Source organism: Lynx rufus, unplaced genomic scaffold (assembly GCF_022079265.1).
Source record: "Lynx rufus isolate CCGP_SWC_20201006 ecotype Redwood Valley unplaced genomic scaffold, mLynRuf1.p SCAF_6, whole genome shotgun sequence".
NCBI classification, from domain to species: Eukaryota; Metazoa; Chordata; class Mammalia; order Carnivora; family Felidae; genus Lynx; species Lynx rufus.
In genome coordinates this window covers 138,118,695-138,146,195 of record NW_025814878.1, presented here as the reverse complement: position 1 = coordinate 138,146,195, position 27,501 = coordinate 138,118,695, and the positions used below count along the sequence as shown (strand labels likewise).

At 39.6% G+C, this 27,501-nt stretch overlaps 1 protein-coding gene across 1 annotated transcript in view; it reads right to left on the bottom strand.

The window, feature by feature from the left end:
• CDKAL1 (CDK5 regulatory subunit associated protein 1 like 1) overlaps positions 1 to 27,501 on the bottom strand; it is a 664,701-nt gene that overhangs the window by 154,932 nt on the left and 482,268 nt on the right. The window contains exon 12 of the mRNA XM_047101748.1: positions 9,959 to 10,139. Within this exon, the coding sequence (XP_046957704.1) occupies positions 9,959 to 10,139 (181 nt within the window). The remainder of the gene's footprint in view (positions 1 to 9,958; positions 10,140 to 27,501) is intronic.

Below are 27,501 nucleotides of genomic sequence, written 5' to 3'. Positions count from 1 at the left end.
GTAACTGCCACGTAGACAGAGTTTGGGAGGAGATAAAATCATGTTGGGGGGAGGGATGGGAAACAGACAAGGGTAGGGGTCTGGCGGGGTCTGGCATTTCTCCTTCTGAGTACAAGAGGCCTAGGCCTGGTCTAGGGAGCAATCTCATGACCATTAAGAAACAGAACACCAACAGCACCAACAGGAACAAAGGCAGAAACGAGATGTAATGCCCTAAATTCGCGGCATGTTCAAGGGTCCTTGGAAAATGTTCTGGCCTACCAATATTTGTCCGTGAGCCTGGAATCAATCAAAGGCCAACTAAGTGACCTTCTGTACAGCAAATGAATATTCTCCACTGGACACAGAATAACTATGCTGACATGTAGCTAAGTCTAATGCTTGCAGTTATTAGGTCCAAAAGAAAAATACTGATTGAAGGTCTCAGTAATAAGTCCTTGAGATTTCTTAAACTCACCTATAAGTCTCTAAACCTGCCTTGTACAGTTTCCTAACTGGGCTTCCTGGCACGGCACACAGAATGAGCTTTCAAAAACAAACACGTGATAACTGCTATTCAGGGGCTCCCAAGTGCCCACAGGACAGTCTGAGGCCACCCAGCACGGCTGACAAGGCCTTGTTTGTCCAGGGCTTGCCTGTGGCTCCTGGCTCATTCATGGAGCTCATACACTTGCAGACCCCACCAAACCCAACCAAAGACTGCAACGTGCCTTACTGTCCTAAATATCATGCATTTTGAGCACTTTAGGCTCATTAAATGTCCCATGTTTTCTGTATTCCCAGGTCTCTCCACGTGCTGCTCCCTCCAGGGAGCCTGACACAGAGGAAATGAACATGGTGCATGCTGGGATCTCCAGCAGCCGGGTGTTGTGGGCGCATGAAGAATACTAGAAGGAAGTGCATGACCTCAGGGTAGAGAGAGAAAGGCAGGACCTTCTCTCTCCGTGTGAGCTTGGGCAAGTTAACTCATCACTCTGAGCTTGAGTTTCCTCATGTGTAAAATGACCGTAATAACTTAATGAAATTAGATAATACACACAAAGGGCTCAGAACAATGTCAGACATACACTGATGGCTAAATGGATGTTAATTCTTACTGTTATTTTGTTAGGACGTTATTATGATTAGGCCTATAGATTACTGTGCCTGGTGGGTAGCATCGGGGTAAGTTTTCACAGATCTAGGAGCAAACAGCTGTCATCTAGTCGCACAGCACACTCTGGGTAGCATAAAGGCTGAAAGCAATCAATTTCCCTGTCTCAAAGAGCTAGACGATGCCCTCAGTTCAAACAACCCCATTGTTGGCATATTCATTCCCCATTGTGACAGTAACAAGTTATCAAACTTAGTGGCTTAACGCAACACAAATTTATTATCTTACAGTTCTGGAAGTGACACGTCTCAGGGGTCTTATGGGCTAAAACCAAGATGTTAGCAGAGCTGTGTTCCTTCTGGAATATCTAAGGGAGGATCTGTTCCTTGTCTTCTTCAGCTTCTAGAGACCGCCTGCGTTCCTAACTCATGGCCCCATTCTTGATCTTCAAAGCACATTGCTCTGATCCTCTGCGCATGTCCTCCACTCTCCTCCCTCTAACTTTAACCCTCATGCCTCCCTCTCACAAGAACCCTTGTGAAGACAGAGCCCACCCACACCACCTGCAACAATGTGCCAGTTCAAGCGCATTAACTTAATCACATGCGCGAGGGCCTTTGTACTACATACAGTAACACATCCACGGGTTTGGGGATCAGGATGTGGGTATCTTCGGGGGCCTATTATTCTCTCTAGCATAGCTGGTCCCACTGCTGCCATTTGGAGCCCCCATAAACAACTAATTTTTGTGTTTTAGTAGTCCTCGTCAATCAATTAACTGAGCATACAGACAGAAAGTTCTCAGATTCATAACAAAGTAAAAGATGGAAGGATTGGGAAATGCAGATTACATACCAATGATCTACAAAAAGAAAGCACCTAGATTTTTAAAGTATAGTTTTAAAATATAGTTTAAAATATAGTTTATGGTTTTATAACCATATGAGAGAGAATCAAAGATTATGAAGAACTTCAAGGGGTCTTAGAGATCTCTAAGATCACAAATTTTCTATTTGTGAAATGAATGCCATCTGTATAAAAGCTCACACAAGGTAGAAGGTTTCCCAGCTTCCTCTCTGGGTATAGATCACCTATATAGTAACCTGCTGTTACTACAGTCTTCATGATGTACCATTAAGTGATCTGAAATCCATAGAACAAAACTAGGGTTAGGCTAAAAACTCTATCCAAAATGGAAGTCAAAAGAGAAATGATATCCAGAAAAGTAGAATTTAAAAGATTAAATGTATGTGGTGGGATCAAATACAATTAATTGCAGAAGAATCTGAAGAGTCCTTGTAAAAGCAAAAAAAAAAAAAAAAAAAAAAAACACAATAAAAGAAGTAAAAAGGAAAAGGGCCTTGAGAAAAGGAGAGTCTCCCCATGTGTGTTTAGGAATCAGTTTAGAATAAAGAGTACTAGACAATCTAGAGTACAAAGACTCCTAAAAATATTTTTACCTTTCCCCCAAAGAAAAAAGCTTAATTTGAAAATAGGAGACTGTGGGGGCACCTGGGTGGCTCAGTCGGTTAAGCGTCCAACTTTGGCTCAGGTCATGATCTCATAGTTCGTTAGAGTCCCGCTTCGGGCTCTGTGCTGACAGCTCAGAGACTGAAGCCTGCTTCAGATTCTGTGTCTCCCTCTCTTTGTCCCTTCCCCGCTCGTGCACTCTCTCCCTCTCACTTTCCCTCTTTCTCAAAAATAAATTAACATTCAAAAAAAGAAGAAAGAAAATACGAGACTCTGTAAGTAATGTAATCATGTTATGAAGTAAGGTCTAAGTGCCAGGAAGTAAAAGTGTCTTTCCATGAAGACAACTTGATGCACTCCAACAAAAAATTGTAGAAATATTCAGAAAAAGTGACAAAGCTGTATTCTATATTTCTGTTTTGCTTTTTAAAATAAAGTATGTTCTGGGGGGACCTGGGTGGCTCAGTCGGTTCAGCAGCCACCTTCGGTTCAGGTGATGATCTCACGGTTCATGCGTTCCAACCCCACGTCGGGTTCTGTGCTGACAGCTCAGAGCCTGGAGCCCACTTGAGATTCTGTGTCTCCCTCTTTCTCTGACTCTCCCCCACTTGCACTCTGTGATTCTCTTTCTCAAAAATAAACATTTAAAAATTAAAAAAAATAATAAAAGTATGTTCTGCACTCTTACGCAGCTAGAATTTGGGAGAGCCATTACGTGTCACTGAATAAGCTCTGTATATGACTGAAGAACAATTCCTCATCCAACATTTGTTCCAAGTGGCCACCCTGCCTTGGTTTGAATACCTCCAGCAAAAATTCAGTCCCTGACAGGGAAACCTATTATCAACAGTTTCAGCAAAGCTGTCTCTGTCTGTCCCAAGGTGGCCTTCTATGTCTCAGGCACACGTACCCACACTCCTCAGGGCTGAGTCAAGAAGAGTACCATGGCCTCGTTATCCTCAGGGTAAATATTCTAGAAACTGCAGCTAAGGGAGTTATGATTCTTTTATGCTGACATGTATCTAAAGACATGATCTTACTCTCTGGTTCCAAGAAGTGAGACAGGCAAGCAGGTGGATTTAATGTCACAATTTAATACTTCAAACCAATACGAACATTCCAACAGCCACTCTTGTCACCTCAAGCTTGTTCTTCAAGTCATAGGCCTCTTAAAGATTTCATCCCAACATCATTATTTTTTATCAAAATTTTCTTAAAAAGAAAAAAGTCTGGAATTGAAAGATAAGGATCCAAAGACTTTTAAAACTGAAGTGACCTTTTCTAGGCAGACTAAGAATCTCAGTGACAATTTGAAAACACTATTAGAGTTACTTAAGATTAATGAAGACTAATGAAGGAAGACTCAATCGAAAAGAAAATAAAAACATGCAAATTTGACCTTTCATCTAAAAGTCTAAGGTCGCTCTCATTTAGCTTAGGTGATCTTACTATTAAATCTCTTATACATTAATCATCTTGCAAAAGCTAAGAGAAAAATAAATTTTACTTTATCTTGTTCATGAAAATACACTGCCTAATTTATTTCCATTATAAATTTAAGTGAGTTATACTCTTTTTTCAGCAGGCAATAAAAGACTGGAGAACTGCCCCCCACCAACCTATGCAAATACAAAACTCAATCGGGCTTTATCCACTTGGTGATTTAAATGATTAAGAAATACATATAATTTAGTTCATTATTAAGAGCTCTACTATAAAACATTAAAAACTGCATATATTTATATTAATACTAGTATTCATTTAAAGGAGTATTCACATAAAAGTAGGAGAAATGATGTATCCATGTAGAAAGGTACCCCTCTGATGTTGGGATGCTAAGACTGGGGGAGGCTGTGCACGTGTGGGCAGGGAGTATATGGGAACTCTATGTCCTTCCCTCGCAACTGTGCCGTGAACCTGAAACTGCTGTACCATGTAAAGAAAAAAAAAAGGTTCTGCTAAACCAGGACCAGGTTATTAAAATCTAAAAAATGTAAGGAAGATGTTAAGGGGCTATGTTTAAAAGGTAAAAGACAGCGGAAAAGAAAAAGCACCTGAAAGCTGATCTTATGTAATGAGTTTTGCTTCTGGCTGAGGCAAACTAGCTTCTATCAGACCAGCAATCTTGCCAAAAACAATTGGAAAAAGTGAGTAAAAGGTATAATATGTCCCGTTTCAACATCAAAAACTATCAAGGTAGTGAGAACCTGAGGGACCAAGATCCCCAAGAGGAGAGAAGCCCATAAGCTCCATACTTGGAGCCACTTTCTGCAGATCAATTATATTCCTCAGATCAATCAAAATAACCAAGCTTTACCATAGAGCCTGGCAGATGCAAGTTAATTCTACCCAGAAGACGATACTTCACTGACTAGTATCTCTAGGTTCATTTTGTTTGGGTTTTTTTTACACAAATGATGGTCACCATTTAATAAAAATGATCAGGCACATGGAAAAAAAAAAAGACAAATGATCAAAATCAAGAAGAAAAAAAAGACAACAGAAAGAACCAACATTAGAACCAGATATTGGAGAATTCAGAATGAGCTTTAAGATAACGGAGTTAAAAAATGTTAAAAAGGGGCACCTGGGTGGCGCAGTCGGTTAAGCGCCCGACTTCAGCCAGGTCACGATCTCGCGGTCCGTGAGTTCGAGCCCCGCGTCGGGCTCTGGGCTGATGGCTCAGAGCCTGGAGCCTGTTTCCGATTCTGTGTCTCCCTCTCTCTCTGCCCCTCCCCCGTTCATGCTCTGTCTCTCTCTGTCCCAAAAATAAATAAACATTGAAAAAAAAAATGTTAAAAAAATACAAAGGAAAATAAGACGAATTTCACTAGAATACTAAAATCCATGAAGAAAAAAATCAAATTGTTCTTTTTGTTTTGAGAGAGAGCATGCGTGCACGTGTGTGCATGTGCACAAGCTGGGGAGGGACAGAGAGAGAGAATCCCAAGCAGGCTCTGCACTGCCAGTACAGAGCCTGATGTGGGGCTCAAACCCACGAACTGTGAGATCATGACCTGAGCCGAAATCAAGAGTCAGACACTTAATGGACTAAGTCACTCAGGTGTCCCTCAAATTATTCTTTAGAAGAAAAAACAAATTAACTAAAATTAGAAATTCCATAGATGGGTTTGAGAGCTGACTAAAAACAGATGAAGAGAGGCTTAGTGAACTAGAACAGCACTTCACGCACGCTAATGCGCACACGAATCATTTGGAGATGCGGACTAGGATTGCCGAGGTCTGGGGTGGCGTCTGGGACTCTGCATTTCTCCAGGCACCACACCGTGACAATGGCCCAGTGACTGCTGCAAATATCAAGAAACTAAAAAAAAAAAAACAGGTGAGGAGAAAAAAATCTAGAAATACAAAGAGAATGAAGAAAGAAAAATATTAAAAAGGATAGCTTAGACAATGGGGAAAGTGATGAAAATGGCTAACATATATAAATGAAATCTCCAAAGACAGGATGAGAGAATGGAGTCCAAGAAATACCTGAAGAGAGAATGGATGACATTTTCCAAAGCTGATCAAAGAGATCAGAGTGAGTGAGATCACAGTGAGATTTAGAGTGTGCACCCTGGCAGGGGAGGGGAGTGAAGGAGTTTGTGGGGCCATCTTGGAATTCTACTTACCACATTAGGCAATTCTATCAAACATCTAAGGAAGAAATAGTATAAATTCTATACAAACTCTTCCAGAAAAATGTAGATAAAGAAATACTTTCCGACTCATTATATGAGGCCGACATCACTCTCATACCAAAGTGAAGAAGATATCACTGAAAACTACAGGTCAAAATCCTCCATGAACAAATATGCAAAAATTCTTCACAAAATTTTAGCAAATTTACAATTACGTATCAAAAGTAATACATTATGACCAAATGAAGTTTCTCCCAGGAAAGCAAGGTTGATTTACACATTTGAAAGCATTCAGTATAGTTCACAATATTAGCAGACTTAAAACAAACTATATAATTATTTCCATAGATGAAGATAAAGTGATTAAGTTCAATTTCATTCATGATTCAAACAAGTGCAAGCGTGCACTTGTGTGTTCACACACACAAACTCTGGGTAAATTGGGAGTAGAAAGGAACTTCTGTAATCCCCAAATTATAGTCAACTTTTATCCCGAATGGAGAAATTCGGAAGACTTTTCCTTTGAGTTTGGGAAGAAGAGAAAATGGCCAATTCTACTCAACAGCATACTATGAAGTCCCAGCCGGTGCAGTAAGACAAGAAGTAAAAGTTATGAGGACTGGAAAGGAAGAAACAAAACTGCGATTATCAGCCGATGACAGAATTATACACATAGAAAACTCTGAAGAAAAATCTACAGAAAAATTATTAGGATTACTAAGTCAATTTAGCAAAGTTGACCGGTGAAAGAGAAGTATGTTACATATATATATATTTTTTTAATTTTTTTTAACGTTTATTTATTTTTGAGACAGAGAGAGACAGAGCATGAACGGGGGAGGGTCAGAGAGAGAGGGAGACACAGAATCTGAAACGGGCTCCAGGCTCTGAGCTGTCAGCACAGAGCCCGACATGGGGCCTGAACCCACAGACCGTGAGATCATGACCTGAGCCGAAGTCGGCCACTTAACTGACTGAGCCACCCAGGCGCCCCAAAATAAGTATGTTAAAATCAACTATATTTTTAGATAGCAGGAACAATTAAAAAAATGAAAAACAGTCACTTTAATAGTATCAAGGGGGGAGGCCTCAGTCGGTTAAGTGTCCAACTTCAGCTGAGGTCATGATCACGTGGTTCATGGGTTCAGGCCCTGCACAGGGCTGGGTGCTGACAGCTCACAGCCTGGAACCTGCTTCAGAGTCTGTTTCTCAGTCTCTCTCTGCCCCTCCCCACCCCTTGCGCGCTGTCTCTCTCTCAAAAATAAACAAACATTAAAAAAAATTTTTTTTGAAGTTTATGTAGACGAGTCAAACAAAAGTCAAAGACAAGAATGCTCACACCTGTTCTCAGTTGCGATACTAACAGTGGAATGTTGAAAATACCCAATTCTCTTTTCACGTTAGGGTGGCTAAGCGAGCACGCAGTGGAACACTGTACAGAAATGAAAATAGACGAGCAAGAGCTACCTGCAAAAACAGACTAGTCTCAGCAACATAATCTTGTTTAAAAAAAATGAAAATTGGGGGCTTGAGGGAGGTGCGCACGGCAGAGTGGGCACCCAGGGACAGTTCAGGCCTCACTATTTTAGGACAGATCAGAGAGACTGTAACAATTCCTAAAATAAATACCAACAATCTCAATAAGCAACAGGTTCAACTCCTGACAGAGATGTAGAGATTTTTCAGATGTGAAATTTGAGATAGCTGTATTAGCCTCCCAAACTGTATAATAATAAACAATGAAGAAAAAGATGAAAAATTATTTAACGAAGTTAAATGTGTTATAATTTACTAGAAAATCCATTTTTAAAATGATTTTATTTTTTTATATAATCTTCTCTTTGTAAATTTTTTTTTAATGTTCATTTTTGAGACAGAGCACGAACAGGGGAGGGGTAGAGAAAGAGAGAGAGGGAGAGACACAGAATCTGAAGTAGGCTTCAGGCTCTGAGCTGTGAGCACAGAGCCTGATGTGGGGCTCGAACCCTCCAATTGTGAGATCATGACCTAAGCTGAAGTCGGACGCTTAACCAACTGAGCCACCCAGCCGCCTAGGTTTTTATGTAATCTTGACACCCACAGTGGGGCTTGAATTCACTGCCATGAGATCAAGAGTCACAAGCTCTACCGACTGAGCTAGCCGGGCACCCTGAAGAATCCACTTCTTGCTAATGCTGAGCAGTTAACTTAAAACTTCAGGCAAGACTGTGTGGCAAGTATTAATTTTACTGAAAAACAGAAACAATCAAAAGTATTCCCCGCATTAAAAAAAAAAAAAAAAAAAGCCAAACATTCAAACACTGATGAATTCTTCCCTTTACATCAAGTACAGAACAGGTCAAACCTAATGTATGGTGTTAAAACGAGGGAGAGCGGTTTCTGTCGGGGGAAGGGAGAGGGTGGCGGGGAGGGCATGACCGGAACCTCTGAGGTGCTGGCAATTTTCTGCTTCTGGATCTGCCCAGGGCGCACGGAAGTATCCACTTTAGAGAAATGTACAGCTGTACACACGTCTTCAGGCATGTTACAGCTCAGAAAACTTCCTTCTTATTAATTAAAGAGGTAAAGTTTGAAAAAGAATGGATTAAGCTATAAGGACAAGAGATGAGGGGATGGAGGGAGTAGAGAACTACAAAAAAATAAAAGGGAATATTTAGGGTGCTGACGGAAGTGTCCTACACCTGGACTGCGGTAGTAGTTAAATTAATGTATGCATGTGTCAGAATTCAAAGAACTGTAGACCAAAAAAGGTGAATTTTGTCTTAGGCAATAAAGTCTATTATAACTTAGATATAAAAATAATGGATTAATTCAACTCACTTTTACAGTTGTGAAAGTCGATTGTGGTGAGAAATCTGCTTTTCTCTTTGATTAAGTTAGAAATAAAATTATGTGGTCTACCTGGAAAATGTTTTCCTACCTTTGTATACACAGAAATTTGTGAAATAAAAAGGTAGAAAATTTTGAGAAAACAAGGAATGATAGTCACTTCAGTTTTACTGGGGAAAATAGACTTTAAAATATATTAAAAATATATACCTGTATATACAAATAAAAATATGTTCTTTCAACCAAATGTTCAAATAAGAACTCTGTATGTTTTGTTTGATATTTACATATGGCATGATGGAAAAAATAACAAGTTCTGGGTTATTCCTTTTAGTATTTCATGTAAGTTTTGAGGAAAATTAATGGGAAGGCACAATTTTGTATTAGTTATTTCAAACAAAACAGAAAATTTTCAGTTAAAAACATATGACTTCCTCTTCAAGCTTATTAACATTTTCCCATTTCAGCCAATAAATCTAGAAACTAACCTACTTTGAGAACATTAATTTCTGAGGCATTCTGGAAAACAGTTTGCCATTACTGGGTCTCAAACTTTAAAAAAAAATTTTTAATGTTTTCTTATTTTTGAGAGAGAGAGACAGAAACAGAGAGAGTGAGCGAGCAGGGGAGAGGCAAATAGAGAGGCAGACAACAGAATCCAAAGCAGGCTCCAGGCTCTGAGCTGTCAGCACAGAACCCTACACGGGGCTCGAACCCACAAACTGCAAGATCATGACCTGAGCCGAAGTCAGATGCTTAAGCAACAGAGCCACCCAGACACCGCCCCTCCCTTCCCCACCTCCCTGTATTTTTTAACTTCAAGGTTATACCATGAGCCAGTTGGGTTAAGATAGACAGCGGGGCTGCATTTTTACAGCCGCTGGCTAAATCTAGCACCTTCCTTGCCAGAGAAGTCTCTTACCACTTGTGCTGGAATTTGTGCCATTTTTGCAGCAGGAGTTCCTGGTCTTGGGTAGAACTGGTTAATAAAGAGGCTTGGGAATTTGTACTCTTCAACGAGTTTCACTGTTTCTTGAAAATCTTGGTCTGTTTCTCCAGGAAAACCACAGATAATATCTGTGGCAAGAGTTATTCCAGGAACTCTAGAAAATAACAAGACAAAAATGGAAAAAAACTCAATGCCATCCATTATTATTCTATTTCTCTGACAGTTTCTTTTCTAAATTTTTATTTTTTAAGTAGGGCCCGAACTAACACGGGGCCCGAACTAACAACCCTGAGATCAAGACCTGAGCTAAGATAGGGGCGCCTGGGTGGCGCAGTCAGTTAAGCGTCCGACTTCAGCCAGGTCACGATCTCGCGGTCCGTGAGTTCGAGCCCCGCGTCGGGCTCTGGGCTGATGGCTCAGAGCCTGGAGCCTGTTTCTGATTCTGTGTCTCCCTCTCTCTCTGCCCCTCGCCCGTTCATGCTCTGTCTCTCTCTGTCCCAAAAATAAAAATAAAAAAAAACGTTGGAAAAAAAAAAATTAAAAAAAAAAAAAAGACCTGAGCTAAGATCAAGGGTTCGACACTTATCTGACTGTGCCACCCAGGCGACCCTCTCCGATCTTTTAAATGCCTATGTTTTGAACCTAAATTTTATTTTTAGGAAAGGGACATTTAAGCAAATAGTTTCAGAGAGTCCTAAATATTAAAAGTTTATGGACAACAGGGGCCCCTGTCCTCCTCAAGAGCCATTCCTTTTTAATTCTTCTGAATGTTTCTTTGTTCTTTTTTCTGTATTTTAAAATAGATGCTGATTCTGCTATTTCTAGATTTTTGATTTTCAGGCAATACTTATTAGCTTCTCCACTGAGGCAGCCCTTTAAACTACTCTATCCCATCCCTCTCAGTAATATCACTGCACAGTTTTTAGTTAAATTAGTCGTATTTCCAGGAGCCTAACTGCAAAGTTACTGCTCACAGACAACTGGTATACACTACCATCATGTTTTCTTTTGCCACCTTTAATTTTTCCCAGAGTTAAAAACTTTAAAAAAAAAATTTTTTTTTTTTTGCTTCCTATTCTAGGTACCTGTGTCCATGTTTTCCACAAGCTCAGATCGATCAAAAACCAATATTATTTTCTAAGCACTCAAGGTACTGTATAGAATTCACTCATTCAATTTCCCCCCCTGGAAATGCCACTCCTACTTTCTCTGGTATGTGTTGTTTTCATAACGAACCAGTTGTCATCCTTGAAAGTTGCTCTTTGGTTTTCTTTCCCCCCCTCCCCCTTTTACCTGATCCTATATTCATAATTCTTGATTAATTCTGCTGGAGCATTCTTTCAGAAGCTTCATCAAAAAGAATGCCAGAGAAATTCTGTTATTGTCTTACCATAATCTGAACATGTCTTAATCTACACAATTGACTGGTAGTGTGGCTGTTCACAGCCCTCCAAAATGAAAAATATTAGCCATCAGAATTTTCTACTGTTTCTTTTTTTAACCTGGAAAGGTTGCTGATGAGATGTCCTGATTCACTCTGATGTAAACCTCTTTAACTTCTTTATATATGCCCTACACTCTTTTTGAAAACTTTTAGGATATTAATTTTTTCTCAATGTTTTTAAATTTCATGATAATAGACCTTGGATTAGGCATGAAATCTTTGTAAAGGGCACAATCGGGACACTCATGGTCTTTAGGTCTAGCAAATTTTCTTATATTATCACTTAATATATGATTAATGATTATCACTTAATCATTTGTTCTAGAGATGCAACATCTTTTCTCTTCTTCCTAAAGGTATCAGTTAAAGGTTTTCATAAGTTTTCCTCTGATCACTGCAATGTTCTCCATTTCCTCCAAGTTCTTGTATATTGCTCCCTCTCATTCATGGCTGAGACTCGCCATCAAGAAAGAGTGACTCTACCCTTTCATGTTAAGAATAAATTATCAAAAGCTTCTCATCAGAGATTGACTGGATAACAAGCTGCCTTTGTTTTTGATGAGCCCAAATGTTAACATCTTGAATGTCCTTTCTCTGTGGTGGAGTCTGTCCCAGAGTGTGCTACAATATTCAACTGTGTGTTACCAGTATAACAATACCAAAATATCGTGGACAGTATTCAAAGCTCCAATATTACTCTCGATCCATACAAAACGGGAAAAACAGCCTCAAACATTACAAACCAAAAGACACCTCACTATATCAATTTCTCTATTCCCTACATGTAGTTCTATATGAATGAATAAAACAGTTTATCCCATTTAAACATACTAGATATTTGGGGGCATAAGAGAGAACAAAGGATATAACCATGAGGAAAGGGAAATACAAATGGCATCATAAAAACATTGGCTTTCCATATCTTGTTTGGATAATACTTTAATTCCTGTGTGGAAGAAGAATGGCATTGATTTTTAAAAATATTTCTTTCTTGAGTTCTACTTGGTCTCATCCAGCTATTAATCTGGCTGACCCTGAATTAGTGAGGTAAGTTCCAAAGGCTAGAACTTTTCTCTGTGTTGCTAAACAGAAAAAGAGATAATGTGCACAGAGAAAAATGAAACAGAGCATATTTGAAAAGCAATTTTTTTGATTTTTATGGTGACATAAAAACATTCTTCTTCAGAGGTGATTATCAAAATTACATTTGAAAATCATAAAAAACATGTTTTGACAGTAAGCTGTAGATAAAAAGACCATTTTCTAGACTTACTAAAAGCATGTTGAATAGAAAAAGTATGTCAACAAGTTTAATTAGCAAATGTTTACACTTGACTTATAACTACTGAACAAAAGAAATCCACAACTAAAACTGTAAGTAATAGATCACAGCAGAAATGACAGAGAAGAGTCTATCTCCCTTAGGAAATAAATTAAAAAAAAAACTCTTAGAAACTGCCTGTGAAATACTGTAGAAACCAAGACAATTGGTTATTGTCGTAGGCTGTGAACTGGAATGAATTTGGCACTCGATTATGGGGTATTCCCAAAGGAAAGTACCTTACTGATTCCCCCTCCCCCAATCCTCCTTGACCCCGGAGAGCTGAGCTCAGTATTATGCAACACCTGCTTACTTTGGCATTAAGGCCCACAGTGAAGGAGAAAAGAGAAACTTTTCCAGGAGTCCTCTTAAATGTTAAAAAAGGGGATGTCCAATGTGTGAATATATTTGAAAATCTACACAGAAAGTTGATAACAAAGGAGAGGACAGGCCAACTATGAGTTTGTAAAAGACCTATGTTAGTATATAAAAGTAAAAACAGTTTATTTGGTTTCTAAGGATGTAAGAATATAAACTGATTGCCTATAAAATGTTTCCAAAGTAAAGACTACACTTTAATGTTAGATGAGGCTCATCTATACGTTAATTTTATACATGCAAATAATGCTTCTTAAAAATAATTTGGCTCTTTAGGTGAACCAACTTAAAACAAAAACCCTCATATTTATACTGTTAATTTGCCTAGTAAATAATTCTCTTCAGTTCATAAGAAAATCAAGGAAGTCTGAAGTGAACTAATTTCTAAATTAATTAAGTGGCTATGAGGAAATTTAAGAAGTGTAAAATAGAACATTAATCCAAATATTTAATATGCTAATTACCAGCGAATGCTGTTTTTGAAAAGCAATGAATTTTCAAAATACTAAAATTTTTAAAAATGATCATTTCCACATATGTATTGAAAGCTGTAAGCCTAATGAATATAATTACTAGGTATTCTATGTTTTTAAAATTTAAAAGACCTTCTATATTTATGTTTTCATAGCAGTATGAGAAAATAATTCTGAAAGAAAGATGAAAATGTTCTCTTAGCTTAATTAACAGGTACATTTTGACCCACTATTTTTTTCTGGCGTATACAAGCTTTTTACCGGCAAAATGGGTTCATTAAATAGCTTGGGAATAGAATTAATGAGAAAGATTCTAATTACGCATCGGCAGTGGCAGAAGTGGTTCTATGATCAGTTCTGCAAATCTATCAATCAGGAGGGTATCAGGAGAGCATGACCTCTTCGCTGGCCAGAGGCTAGGATTTAAGAGAGTCCCAAATATTTTAAGACTTAATTATTTACCCTGAGTAAAAGTAAACACATACTTACACACCCCATAGTGTATTTGAAATACCACTTAAAATGTTGTACTTTAATCATCTCAAGACTTTCACTTGCAATTTGGTGTTCTACTGGCAAAAAATGGAAAAAGGATGAACTTCAAATTTCATATGTGGAAAAATTAAGACTAATGCACACATTCTATTTATTTCAAAAGAAAGAAATAAAAATAACCAAAAAAAGAACCAGATCTATTAAAATTATTATGCATAAACAAACATGTAACTAAAAGAAATATTTTTTAAAGTTGATTTATTTATTTTGACAGAGTGAGTGTGAGTGGGGGAGGCAAGCCCCACGCTATCAGCACAGAGCCTGAAGTGGGGCTTGACCTCACGAATCATTAGATCATGACCTGAGCCCAAATCAAGAGTCAGACACTTAACCGACTGAGCCACCCAGGCGCCCCTATTTATTTATTTTGAGAGAGGGCAGACATAAAGTTGGGTGCTCAACCAACTGAGCCCCCCAGGCGCCCCAATCATGATCAAGTTTTAATTCCAAGAATGCAAATTTGACATACAAATTTTGATTAATGCAGTAAGCCTATTAAAAGAATAAAGGGTAAAACCCACATGGTGATCTCAGTAAATGCAGAAAACTAAGTTGACAAATCCAACACCCATTCATGATAAAAACTCTCCATAAACAAGGAATAGAGAAAAACTATCTCAACCTGTTAAGGGGTCTACAGCAATTATCATTGCAAAAAAAATTTTTTTTGATGTTTATTTATTTTTGACAGAGAGAGAGGGAGACACGGAATCTGAAGCAGGCTCCAGGCTCTGAGCTGTCAGCACAGAGTCTGATGCGGGACTCGAACCCATGAACCACGAGATCATGATCTGAGCCAAAATTGGGTGCTCAACCAACTGAGCGACCCAGGTGCCCCTACAGCAATTACCAATTTTAATTTTTAAAAAAAATTTAATGTTTATTCTATTTTTGAAAGAGACAGAGCATGAGAGGTGGAGGGGCAGAGAGAGAAGGAGACACAGAATCCCAAGCGGCTCCAGGCTCTGAGCTGTCAGCACAGAGCCCGATGCGGGGCTTGAACCCATAAACCACAAGATCATGACCTGAGTAGAAGTCAGATGCTTAACCGACTGAACTACTCAGGTGCCCCTCATTTTTAGTGGTAAAAGACTGAGTGCATTTCCACTCAGATTAGTAAAAAGGCAAGGATTTCTGTTCTCACTTCTATAATTCAATATATTATGGAGGTTGTAGTCAGTGCAAGAAAGGTAAGAAAAAGAAAAGCATATAGGTTTTTGCAGATGACATGACCTTGTATGTGGAAACTCTAAGGAATCTAATGAACCTACTAAAATAAGCCAGTTTAGCAGAGCTAAAGATGAACATATAAAAATCACCTGTACACTTTATATTAGTAAGGAACAGTCAGAAAATGAAATCAAGGTCGGGGAACCTGGGTGGCTCAGTCGATTAAGTGTCTGACTCTTGATTTGGGCTTAGGTAATGATATCATAGTTCGTGAGATCGAGCCCCACGTCCAGCTCTACACTGACAGTGTGGGGCCTGCTTGGGATTTTCTCTCTCTCCCTCTGTGCCTCTCTCTCACTTGCTCTCTCTCGCTCTCTCTCTCTCTCTCTCAAAAATAAATAAATAAATAAACATAAAAAGGAAAAAAAGAAACCAAGGACACAATTCCATTCACAATAGCATAAATAATACTTAAGAATAAATTTGGGAAGTCTAAGACCTACACTCTAGAAACAGAACTTAAAGAGATTTTCTTAAAATTTACTGAAATTAAAGAATATCTAAATAAATAGAAAATATATAATTTTCATGGATTGGAATATTTTACGGTTAAGATTGCATATCTCTTCAAACTGATACACATATTCAATGCAACTGCTACCAAAATGTCAGCACATTTTTCTGAAGAAATTGAAAAGCTGATTCTAAAATTTATATGGAAATGCAAAGGACTTAGAGTAGCCAGAGAAAAAAAGGACAAAGTTGGTGGAATGGATGAACCTGACTTAAAGACTTACTATAAACCTACAGTAATCACAGCAGTGTGGTATTAGTATAAAGACACAGCAATGGAACACGGACAGCCCCAAAATACACCCATACATTTATACATTTATGGTTAATTACTTTTCAACAAATATACTTTTATGGTTAATTAATTTTCAACAAAACCGCCAAAGCAATTCAATGAGGTCAAGAGACAGTGTTTTCAATAAACGATGCTAGAGCAAATGGATACCATACGCAAAGTAAACAAACAAAAAGAACTTACTGGACCCTTACCTTATGGTATGCACAGAAAGTCCTTTAATACTAAATCTAAATGTAAGAACTGGAATTACTAAATTTCCCGAAGAAAATATGGGAAGAAATCTTTGTGTCCTCGATAGAGTTCAGCAAAGACTTCTTAGCTAGAACGCTAACACCAAAAGCACAATAAAAGAAAAAAAAAATTGGGTAAACTGGACTTACTGGAAAAACGCCATAAAGAAAACAAAAAGACAAGCCAGAGACAGGAAGAAATTATTTGCAAATCATGTATGTTATGAAAATATTTGTATTCAAAATATATGAAGAACTCATATGAGTCACTAATAAAAAGACAAACAACATAACTGTACAATGGGCAAAGGATTTTAACCAACACTTCACTGAAGAAAACAGATGAATAGCTAATAAGTGCATAAAAAGCTGCCTCAACATCATTAGTTGGCAGAGTAACGCAAGTTAAAACCGTGTTAAGATCCCACACCCACTCAGTAGGAGAAGGCTGTATTAAACAAAAAAACACTAAAAAAATAACAGACATTGATGTACATCTAGAGAAACAGAAACACTTATCCGTTGTAGGTGGGAATTCAAAACTTTGCAGTCACTTTGGAAAACAGTGTGGCAGTTTCCTAAAAAGTGAAACACTTACTGCCACTAACAAAGTTTCTATCCTAGCAATCTACCCAAGAGAAATCAAAACGTGTGTCCACACAAAGACTTTAATGTGGATTTTTACAGTGACATTCCTCATTATGGCCCCAAACTGGAAATAGTCCAAATGTCTATCAACTGGTAAATGGATAAACAAAATGAACAATGAAAATTTACCTACAAAGAAAAGAGAACCAATTACTGACACGTGCACCACACAGATGGACCTTGAAAAACATTCTGAAGTAAAAGAAGGAAGACACAAAAGATTACTTATTGTTTAATTCCATTTATATGAAACTTCTATAAGATGCAAAATTAGACAGACAGAAAACAGATCAGTCGTTGCTTGGGTCTCAGGGGGGGAGCAGGGATTGACTCCAAGTAGGCATTAAGAAACTTTTTCTACTAAGTAAAGCATTCTAAAACTGCACTGTGATGATAGCTGCACAAATTCTTAATTTACTAAGAATTTCAAACTATAACTTACATTAGGTGCAAACTGCATGGTATCTAAATTATACCCATAATAAACCTGTTAAAAGTGGGGTGGGGTGGGGAGGAAGCCTTTCTGAAGACAGAAAGGTAGCAGGAAACCTCCATTAGGTACTCTCTTCCAAAGAGTCCTAACAACTGAACTTTCGACAGGATGTAGCCAAAGAATTAAACATGGCCAAATAGGAGGGAAGGGCAGAGATAAAAAAGGTAAGGTCAAGGTCGAAAGGAAATTATGTTCTGAGCAGGACGGCAAGAAGGACTGTGTCCCAGCTACCAACAGACAACAACAAGGTATCATTCTGTTCATCCTAAAAAAGGAAATTTAAGGAGAAACAGCATGACATTTTCAAGTAAATTTGAGAAAACTGTCAGCAGCTTTAAAATTACTTTCACACTTCTATGAAAAACAATTTTTTTAAGTTTATTTATTTTGAGGTGGGGGGGCAGGGGAGGGGCAGAGAGAGAGGGAGACAGAGAATCCCAAGCAGGCTCAGCACTGCCAGTGCGGAGCCCGACACGGGGCTTGAACCCACAAACTGTGAGATCATGACATGAGCCAAAATCAAGAGTGGGACACTTAACAGATTTGACCGAGCCACCCAGGCGCTCCTGAACAACAAATCTTAAGGGACATGAGCTGAGAAAGAAAAAGCGCCTATACATCAGGATAAGGGTTAAAAAGCCGTAAGTGACTAAGACAAAGACAGACAGGCATGCCTCTGGATGACCCTCATCTTCATATGGGTATCTGGGAGAAAAATCTCCCCTTGCGTATATAACTAAGAGGCTCTTTCACTAACAGCTGCATGCTCTACAGCAAACTACTTAGCCTTAGTAGGCTTTGGTTTCCTTTTCTCTAAAACTGGGAGAGTAAGAGTACTCCTAGATAAGATTAAGGAGTCAGTACATGTACTAATTGCTACGGACAGTGCCAGCCACAGACTGCCTGTTATGTTTTAGCTATCATTATCGTAACCCTGTCAAAGAAATGACAACAACTACCATCTATTGGATGATACTAAGTGCCAGGCAATGTGTTAGCAACTTAGGTAACTTCTAGTTTTTTTAAAATTTTTTTTTTCAACATTTATTTATTTTTGGGACAGAGAGAGACAGAGCATGAACGGGGGAGGGGCAGAGAGAGAGGGAGACACAGAATCGGAAACAGGCTCCAGGCTCCGAGCCATCAGCCCAGAGCCCGACGCGGGGCTCGAACTCACGGACCGCGAGATCGTGACCTGGCTGAAGTCGGACGCTTAACCGACTGCGCCACCCAGGCGCCCCGGGAACTTCTAGTTTAACCTCTGGGAGACACAGGGAAAGTACCCTTAGGGAAATAAGATTGAGTGGTAAATTGCCCAGAGTTGCAGGATCACTAAATGATACAGCAGTCTTCTCTCCACCCGCGTTACTGAGGTGCTCACTGAACTGATGTACTAGAAGCAGTGGCTGATCATGAGTTTATGTTAAAAATATTCAGTAATGGGGCGCCTGGGTGGCGCAGTCGGTTAAGCGTCCGACTTCAGCCAGGTCACGATCTCGCGGTCCGTGAGTTCGAGCCCCGCGTCAGGCTCTGGGCTGATGGCTCAGAGCCTGGAGCCTGTTTCCGATTCTGTGTCTCCTTCTCTCTCTGCCCCTCCCCCGTTCATGCTCTGTCTCTCTCTGTCCCAAAAATAAATAAACGTTGAAAAAAAATTTTTTTTTAAAAAAATAAAAAAAAATAAAAAAAAAAAAAAAATATTCAGTAATAATATTTGCAAAGCAATTTACTACAGCAAGTAAAACTTGCCTCTATCTGCAGAATTGTGTTTTAAAGAGGGTAATTGTGGTCTCCAAAGGTTAAATGATTTACCGAAGGTCACCAAGCTATTGCTGGAAGAATCATAATTCAAACCCAAACCTTTCCACCTGGTTGGTGCTCTTTCCACAAATGTACCTCAATGAATACGGAGGCATTTAAAACCTAAATGGCTATATGCTAAATTTATTCTTCATAAGGTATTTTCTTGTTTTTATCATTATCATCACTCATCAAGAAGCAGGTAGATATAATTATTCCTATCTCCAGATGGCTGAGAGAGAGGAAGCAGCAACAGTATCGGTAGAAAGAAATGAGATTTTAAATCTGGATTTGGGTCCCTGGTTTCTAGTCACGTTTTCACAAGTGTTGTTACTGTTCTGAGCCTCAGGTCCTTCTCTTCTACAAAACGGGGATAAGAGCACATCCCTTCCTGGGCTGTTGAGAGATCAAGTGATGTGATGAATATAAAGCATTTATAATAGCAGCTGGCACACAGATGCTTAATAGATGTCAACTTGCTTCTGTGTCCCTTAAGGAATGAACGGAAGTGAGGAACAACAACACTCTACCAAATACCTTGAACCTGGACTCCTCCACCTTTCAGTACACCAATGGCCCATAATTGCTGCTCGCATTTCTTTTGTACTTTGTGCCGTAGATCGGTACTAGCAGAAAATGATCTAAGGAGTAACTGAGGAGTGTAAGAGACAAATAGAGTTTGCATGACACGATCAGGTTGATATTCTTTATCACAGAAAAAAAAATTAGAAGACCTTAACATTTGGTGAATTGATTTATGTGTAAAGTATAAAAAACAAATGCTCTAGATGTGAATAATATTCTGGCTGTGGTGCAGCTTGACAAAATTCCTAAAATATCTAATGAAGGAATTATACTACTGCTTAGCTTGTTTCTGGAATTTTAATTATGTTGAAAGTGCACAAATGAAAAACTAGTTAATACTAGTTGAGAATTTAAACCTACTAAATATAAATAAATAAAAACAGCTCAGAAATTACTTAGAAAGTAAATGGCTTCATGAGCAGTTCTGTAGATAATCTTCTCTTTGGTGAAGTCTCCTCAAATGAGGAGGAGACTGTCTATCTGTGCATCCATTTGTCCGTCCACCTGTCCATCCATCCATCGATCCATCCATCCATCCGTTTCTCTCTTTTGTGTTCACTGATTAAGTACCTAGAATCACTCTTCTGATGTTAAACTCATGAGAGGTTGGTGGGTGTCTGCAGTATGCATTTCAGACAGGCATGCTGATCATGAGTAAGAGGTAAAGAAACAAAAAGTCAAAGAAGTGCCAATGCCAATATAGCCCTTTCTTTATGCCATTCTAAAATTTCTTCTCTCAGAGTCTGTGGATTCCTGAAAATTGCATGCAAATTTTTATGTGTATATTTCAGGGAGAAGTGACTACAGTTTTCTTCTGATTCTAAAAGTCTTCTGTGACCCAAATAAGGTGAGGAGATACTTCTATGAATGCTTTTGGATTAGCCAAGAAATTATTAGGGGGAAAAAAAAACACAAGCAACTTTTGACCTAATGACACAGTGTATGTAAGAGACATTTATTTTTTTTCCTAAGAAAAAAGGTTCATCTGACTACAATGAGTGAAATCATCATCTCTGCAGTAGTAGATTTAGTATAATCTGGAAGCTGAGTTACATATTGCTGTTTCATTTGTTTTGTTTGAAAATTAAAAATAGTCAGTTACTGCCAATTTCATAAAGTTTAACCTAATATAAAGTCAGCGATATAGTCAGTTATTATATTATTTTGGAGATGATGAAAACTGGTGTTACTCTTACTAACATCTCAGCCTCACACTCATCTACTTTTAATCGTATTACTGGGGCCAGAAGTCCAAAAAAGTACATTTGATTCCTTTGGCAGTTGGCCTCCTGTTAGGTCTTGAGAAAGAAGGTGTGACAGGAGATCAGAAGCAGGGAGAAACTTCGGTGACTCTCAAAGTGGTCACTTCCTGCTGGTGAGGTGGCAACCCCTGGGGTCGGTGCTCCCAGGACCCAGTAACACAAACTCTGCCCTTCTGCTCCCCCAGCCCTCCTGGCAGCACCTGCTTTCAGTAATTATTATCCTCTGGTTATCTCATCTCCCCACCTTTACTTTTCCAGCCTTCTAACTTCTATGTCATAAATTCCTTGTACTAAATATCTTCTGATAGGTACACCTTGCATAGTTTTTCTTTCTAACTGGGCCGAGATCGAAACAATCAAACTCACCAGTGTCCTATTCTATGACCTTAATGAAGTTACATTTACACAAACCACATTGTGTTTGGGTACAGTAATAGATGGAATAAGTGGTAAAAGATAGGGCTAGTAAAGCCTCAACTCTGTTTGCACACTGAATACAAAGAATATAGATGTATTCCTATAAATGAGTATGTACGTTCTTCAAAGCAGAACACATAAAATTTGTGAATGTTAGAGAGAAGTTTACATCTAATTTGGTTGAAGAGACAGTTTTCAAATATTAGCCAAAATCTGCTGGTAATTCACATACTAATTATAAGTGATATTTAAAATCCAAGATAGCCTTTTAAAGCCTCTTTTTGAGAAAAAAATGTAGTAGCAATTAGGTTTTTTTTTTAATTATTACCTCTCTTCAAAATCAATAAAACTACTTAAAAATTTTTTAATGTTTATTTTTAGAGGGGGGGGAGGAGCAGAGAGAGAGACACACACACACAGAATCTGAAGCTGGCTCCAGGCCCCCAGCTGTCAGCATAAAGCCCAAAACGGGGCTCGAACTCATGAACCGTAAGATCATGACCTGAGCCAAAGTCAGACGCTCAACCGACTGAGCCACCCAGGTATCCCAATAAAACTACGTTTAATATGCTAAATAAAAATCCAGATGGCTTATTTAGTTTAAATTTGGTACAATTTTAGTTTTTGGAATAAAAAAGGTAGTTAACAAAAAAAAGGCGCAAAAAAGGGAGGGGCGCCAAGCAGACGCAGAGGACATCAAAGAATTTAGTGTCATCCACTATGTTCCTAAACCCAGGATAAATCATGAATATACAGTTTGGCTTCAAGCAAAAAAACAAATGAATCACTACTGTTAACTAAAAATTAAGTAAATACTGTGTTAAGTAAGTTTTTTATCCCATAACGTTACGCCTGCATTCCACAGCAAATATTTTGGAATAAGCACAAAGCCTTACATAAGACCAAAGATATTGCTTTAAAAAGTGTAAGTAAGCATACTGAGTAATATTGTTATAATATTTAAAAGGAACCATATTAAATCTCAAAGAGTTTTTACACATCTGTTATTAAAATCATTTTATGATATTGCTGGTTGAAGTGAAGGTATTTACTATCTACAGTACTGTTAACACAATTCTTATATGAGTTTTTCTGTTTCTATGGTAACATGAATTATAAGGTTCAATGAAGCCAGATTCAGTAATGTGTATTTTTCTGTTATTCAAGGTGAAAAGGAAATGAAACATTTCCAACATTCATAAACTGCAGCAAATGTCTGAATTCCATTTAGAGATAAGATGATAATTACTAAAGTAATTAGAATTCTTCCTGGATGGAATTATTTTGCACACAGTGGAAATTTAGATTTGGGAATGAAAGCAGGGGCCAGAGTATATTCAGCATCAGTAATTAATTACAACCAAAACCAATATGGTCTTCTGATACCTTGGAACAGACTATACCTTCTTCTGTCTGCTTCTGACTACAATGTGAAAGAAAACTGGTTCCCCCACCCCCATCCCTTAAGTCAGAAAGATAACGTGGGTGAAATCATTTTATTCAAGAGAAAATCCAATTACAGAAATAATCAACTTTTCCTTCCTGCTTTATTTTTTTCATATTTGAAAGGGCATTCACATTAGCAGAACCAATTAAATGAATATCAGGACAGGGCAAAAACTATAAAGTTAAACAAGTTTCTTAAATCTTTTAAAATTACAGTTTGAAAAAAAAACCCACTTATTGAAATTTTAGAGAGTCAAACCCAGATCACAGCATTCTTTAATAGGAAAGCACAATTGGAAGGCAGCTAGCCATCAGGTCTTAGGGAGAATAATTTATAAAATTATATGGTCCTAATGCAGTTGGCTCTAATATTCGGCCCATCATAAGTAAGAAATCAGGCAAATTTTTGCTTTTAATGGAAGTGTTGTCATCATCAAGAAATGGCACTCAGAGATACCACATTTCAAGACTTACGCCATCCTAAAATGCAATTCGTGTAGCAGCATAATAAATAATACTGAAAAAAATACATACACACAGAGAGGGCAAGCATGCAACAGAAGCCACCAAATCAGAACACAGTAGAATGTTATTCACAACGATATCCTTTATTCCGTATTACTTGAACTCTCATTTTGTTTGGTTTTCAATTCAGGTTACCCTAAATATCACATATCAAGGGAATGGCAAACTATGGCTCAAGGGCCAAATTCAGCCATCACCTGTTTGGTAAATAAAGTTTTATTGGAACACAGCCACACCCACTCATTTACATGCGGTCTAAGGCTGCTTTGGCTACAAAAGCAGAACTGAGTAACTGTGACAGTTGCCACTGAGATGGTGTGACTCACAAAGCCAAAAATATTTATTATCTGCAGAGACTCTAGCCAACCAAGCCCACGACTCTGATGTTTGCTCTAAGTACTCCCGGGGACACTCCAGGGTGAGTATAAGAGGACAGTGGGCATATGACACTCTCCAAAATACAGCCCCAATCAACCTTTTCCACGGTCGCTAAATATGCACTGACACAACTCAAATCAGAGTACTCTCTCTCTGCACAATCGTCCCCTGAAGCCTACCTCTCTGATGAAGTCTTTCCTGATTTTCTCTCTGCGTCTCAGTTCAGTCACACAATTAAGGTCACACCTCAGACCTCTGGTGGCCCTGTTATGATCTGCCCAGTACCTTTCACATGTATCCCTGTCTTACGCCTCCAAGTGAACCATTAGCATCTGCAGGTCAAGGGTGGGGTCATATTCATATCCCTACACTCAGCAGTAATGGGACAGCACACACAGTTCAGCACACAGAGCTGCTCAGTGGCTTAAAAGGTGACGGGGAAGGGAGAATGGGGCAAAAAAGACAGGGGGATGAATGAATGAAGTCAGTAAGGCAACAGGCTTTCCTCATACCTATTAGTGATTAATTCCCGTTTTATCTCATATCCATCATAGTATTTTACTTTAAAGTCCTAAAGGTGAACTTCTAGCCTTGACCCATCTGGCAGGGGGAGAGAAGAGGCAATGCAGGGGGCTTTGGAAGTGGCAGCCTCTCACTGGGGTCCACGCCACTGGTACCAGGATCCTGGCCATTGGTACTGACCTGTCCTGCTTACAAGGAAGGACATCTTTCTCAAATGAGTACTAAGGAAAAAAAAAAAAAGTATTAGCTAGCTAATAGTTGTTTCCCCTTCAATATTTCTATTTATAGAAATAACTAAAATACTAACAGGGGATCGATGTTCATTTTAAATGACCTGGAAAAACAAATCAATAAATGACCTAAGTTTATTTGCAGCCCTCTGTTTAAAGTTGCAGAGAAAGGGGTTCACACTGGAATCCCGGAAGCTGAAGGTGGATGCGAAACGGAAAAGGAGGCTTCATTCTAATTCTGCCTCACAGTTGTTCTCTTCTATTTTTGAAGGTGATAAATCCCATCATTCAAACATCATTTACTGACGAAATGATATGCTCTTGGCAAAGTTCTGGACAGTCTAGATCTGTGAGGGCTGCTGGGGCAAAAGGTGGCCACGGGTCCCTTCTGTATGAAACACACATGAAATGTGCCTGGTCAGTGGGTGCTGCACCTTCTACCTAGAGGGCTCATCACCTTCCACGACACTGCCTATTGGGTCCCCATTTGGCCCAAATCTCCACCCTCCAAGAGGGCCTGGCTGGTTGTCGGCACAGCCACACGGTATCACCTAAGACACATTCCAGCAATCCTGAGAACACTCTGAGGCTCTTCCCAATTGTGTGTAACCCGGCTCAGCGCGGGCCCCAACAGCCCTCTGGGGGGCAGCCTGCCTCTTACGACACCTGGGTCACCAGTGGTGGGATACTGGGCATCGCTGTGACACAGGTGGTAGCTGATCCGCAACCAAGAAGCACTTCAAACCCCAAGAACAAAGCCGCTACATTAGGGGACATCAGGACACTACAGCAACCCCCAAAGTCGTCGTTTAGGGGAAAAAACATTCATGAACTACTCGTACGTGAACTCCGGGTCAGGTTGACACATACTGTGGCATTTGTGACACCCGCCTCTCTGACACTTACTGAGCACTTTGTGCCAGTGCTTGGCGTGATACTGACTCATTTCATCCTCAAAGCAGTTCACAAGGTACGTAATACATTCCCATTTTATAGAGGTGGCAACGGAGCACAGAGAGATTAAGTAAACTGCCCAAGGTCACACAGCAGGCAGTAGCAGAGTCTGGATCTGAATCCTGTCTGCTTTCAGAGCCTGTGATCTTAAACGACAAACTGCCTCCACTCATGTTGGGCAGAGAATATGAACAGTGCCAGATACACTTATTCCAAAAGGCCTCCCTTCTCAGAAACGGCAACTATCAGGTATCCTCACACAGCAACTTCTCTGAGGCTCTCATCTAGAAGCATGAGTGCCATCAGATGACCTCACCACTGCTAAGCAGCAAAAACACCCACTTAGCATCATCTTCCTGTTCGGTCCTCAGTTATCCAATTATTACTCTCAGGTTAAAACAATACTCATGCACTTATCCTTTCAGCCAGTGAAAAGAAATGTAGAAAAAAATATCCTTACCAAATATCCTATCTGTGCCAGTAGCCAACAAAAAGATTCACGACAGCTCAGATTTTATCACACACATTTTCAGTGGTGCCAAAATGAGAGGAAGAGATAGGACCCCCAGGAGACTAGAAACATTAATAGACATAACTAGCCTTTGGCTCAGACAGGCAGCGAGAAAACAAGAAATCCTGTTAATTTTTAACACTTCGCATCATGTCCCAAGCCACGCAAGGTCTAGAAAGCGGTCCTGATTACATCATTTTTGGCAAAAGAATCAGAGGAATATTCAGTTTATGCTCGACACCAGATCCTGAACGGTTCGGAGCCTGACACAGAAGCCAAAGCATCTCTGTCTTTCCTGTAATTCAGATGCAGGTAATGGCTGCAAAGACCCACGAAGGGTCACACGCTGATACTCCTTTTCTAGACTACTTCACGGACATCCAAACAACCCTGTGAGAAGGAACGAGTGATAGGTTTCCCATGCAGAGGTTTAGAGAGGGGAAGTCTTGGCAAGGGAGGAATCGGGCTTCCAACCCTAACAGCTGCCTCTCCAACCTGCTAACCTGAATAATTCTCGGGAAGGACAGCCCACGCCAAAGATTTGGGTGCTGTGATGTCAGAGAGAGCAGTAAAGGAGAAAAGTTCCGTCTGTGACCACCAATGCTGGCAGCAAGCGTGACATGGCCTAGGCAAGGTCTACTGGGCGGTTTAAAGACGATCTGATTCAACGCAGCGAACACGCATCGAGTACCTCCAACGAAGGGGCCAGGAAAACAGAAGCACAGGTTGTGTGCTGGGGCTTGTGCGTCATTCCCAGCCACCGGCTGAGGTAGACGGTGATGTGATCACAGTGTCAGGTTCAATACCACGGAAGGGAGAAGGGTGGGGTAAGCAGGGGCGGTGGAATAAATGGCATTATGAGCCACAAAGGAGATGAAATTAGGGCTCAGGTGGGGTGCGGGGCAGGAGCAACAAGGAAAAAATGTAGAGATTTGAGGACATGACCGGGTACACAGGGCCCCAGACAGCCACTTCCTAACGCAGAGTCTGCTGACGTTCACTGGAACAGAGTGTGACGTCATCGGAATTCATATTCCACCTCAGTCTATGTACGGAGCTCCAATTACAGCACACAGTTTCCCTCGGCAAACAGTTCTCACAGAACCAATCCTGATCAGAAGAGTAAATGGAGAGACCCCAGGTGGCAAGAGACAACCGATGGCTCTCTCATCACAGCTAAGTGTCTAAGACAGGGCCGCACAGTCAGGAACAACAGGCCTCCCGCACAAAGCCGTGTCGCCCTCAAGGCAAAGTCACGTGCTCCAGGCAGGCTTGAACAAGAACTGTCTTCGGTCGCATGATGACA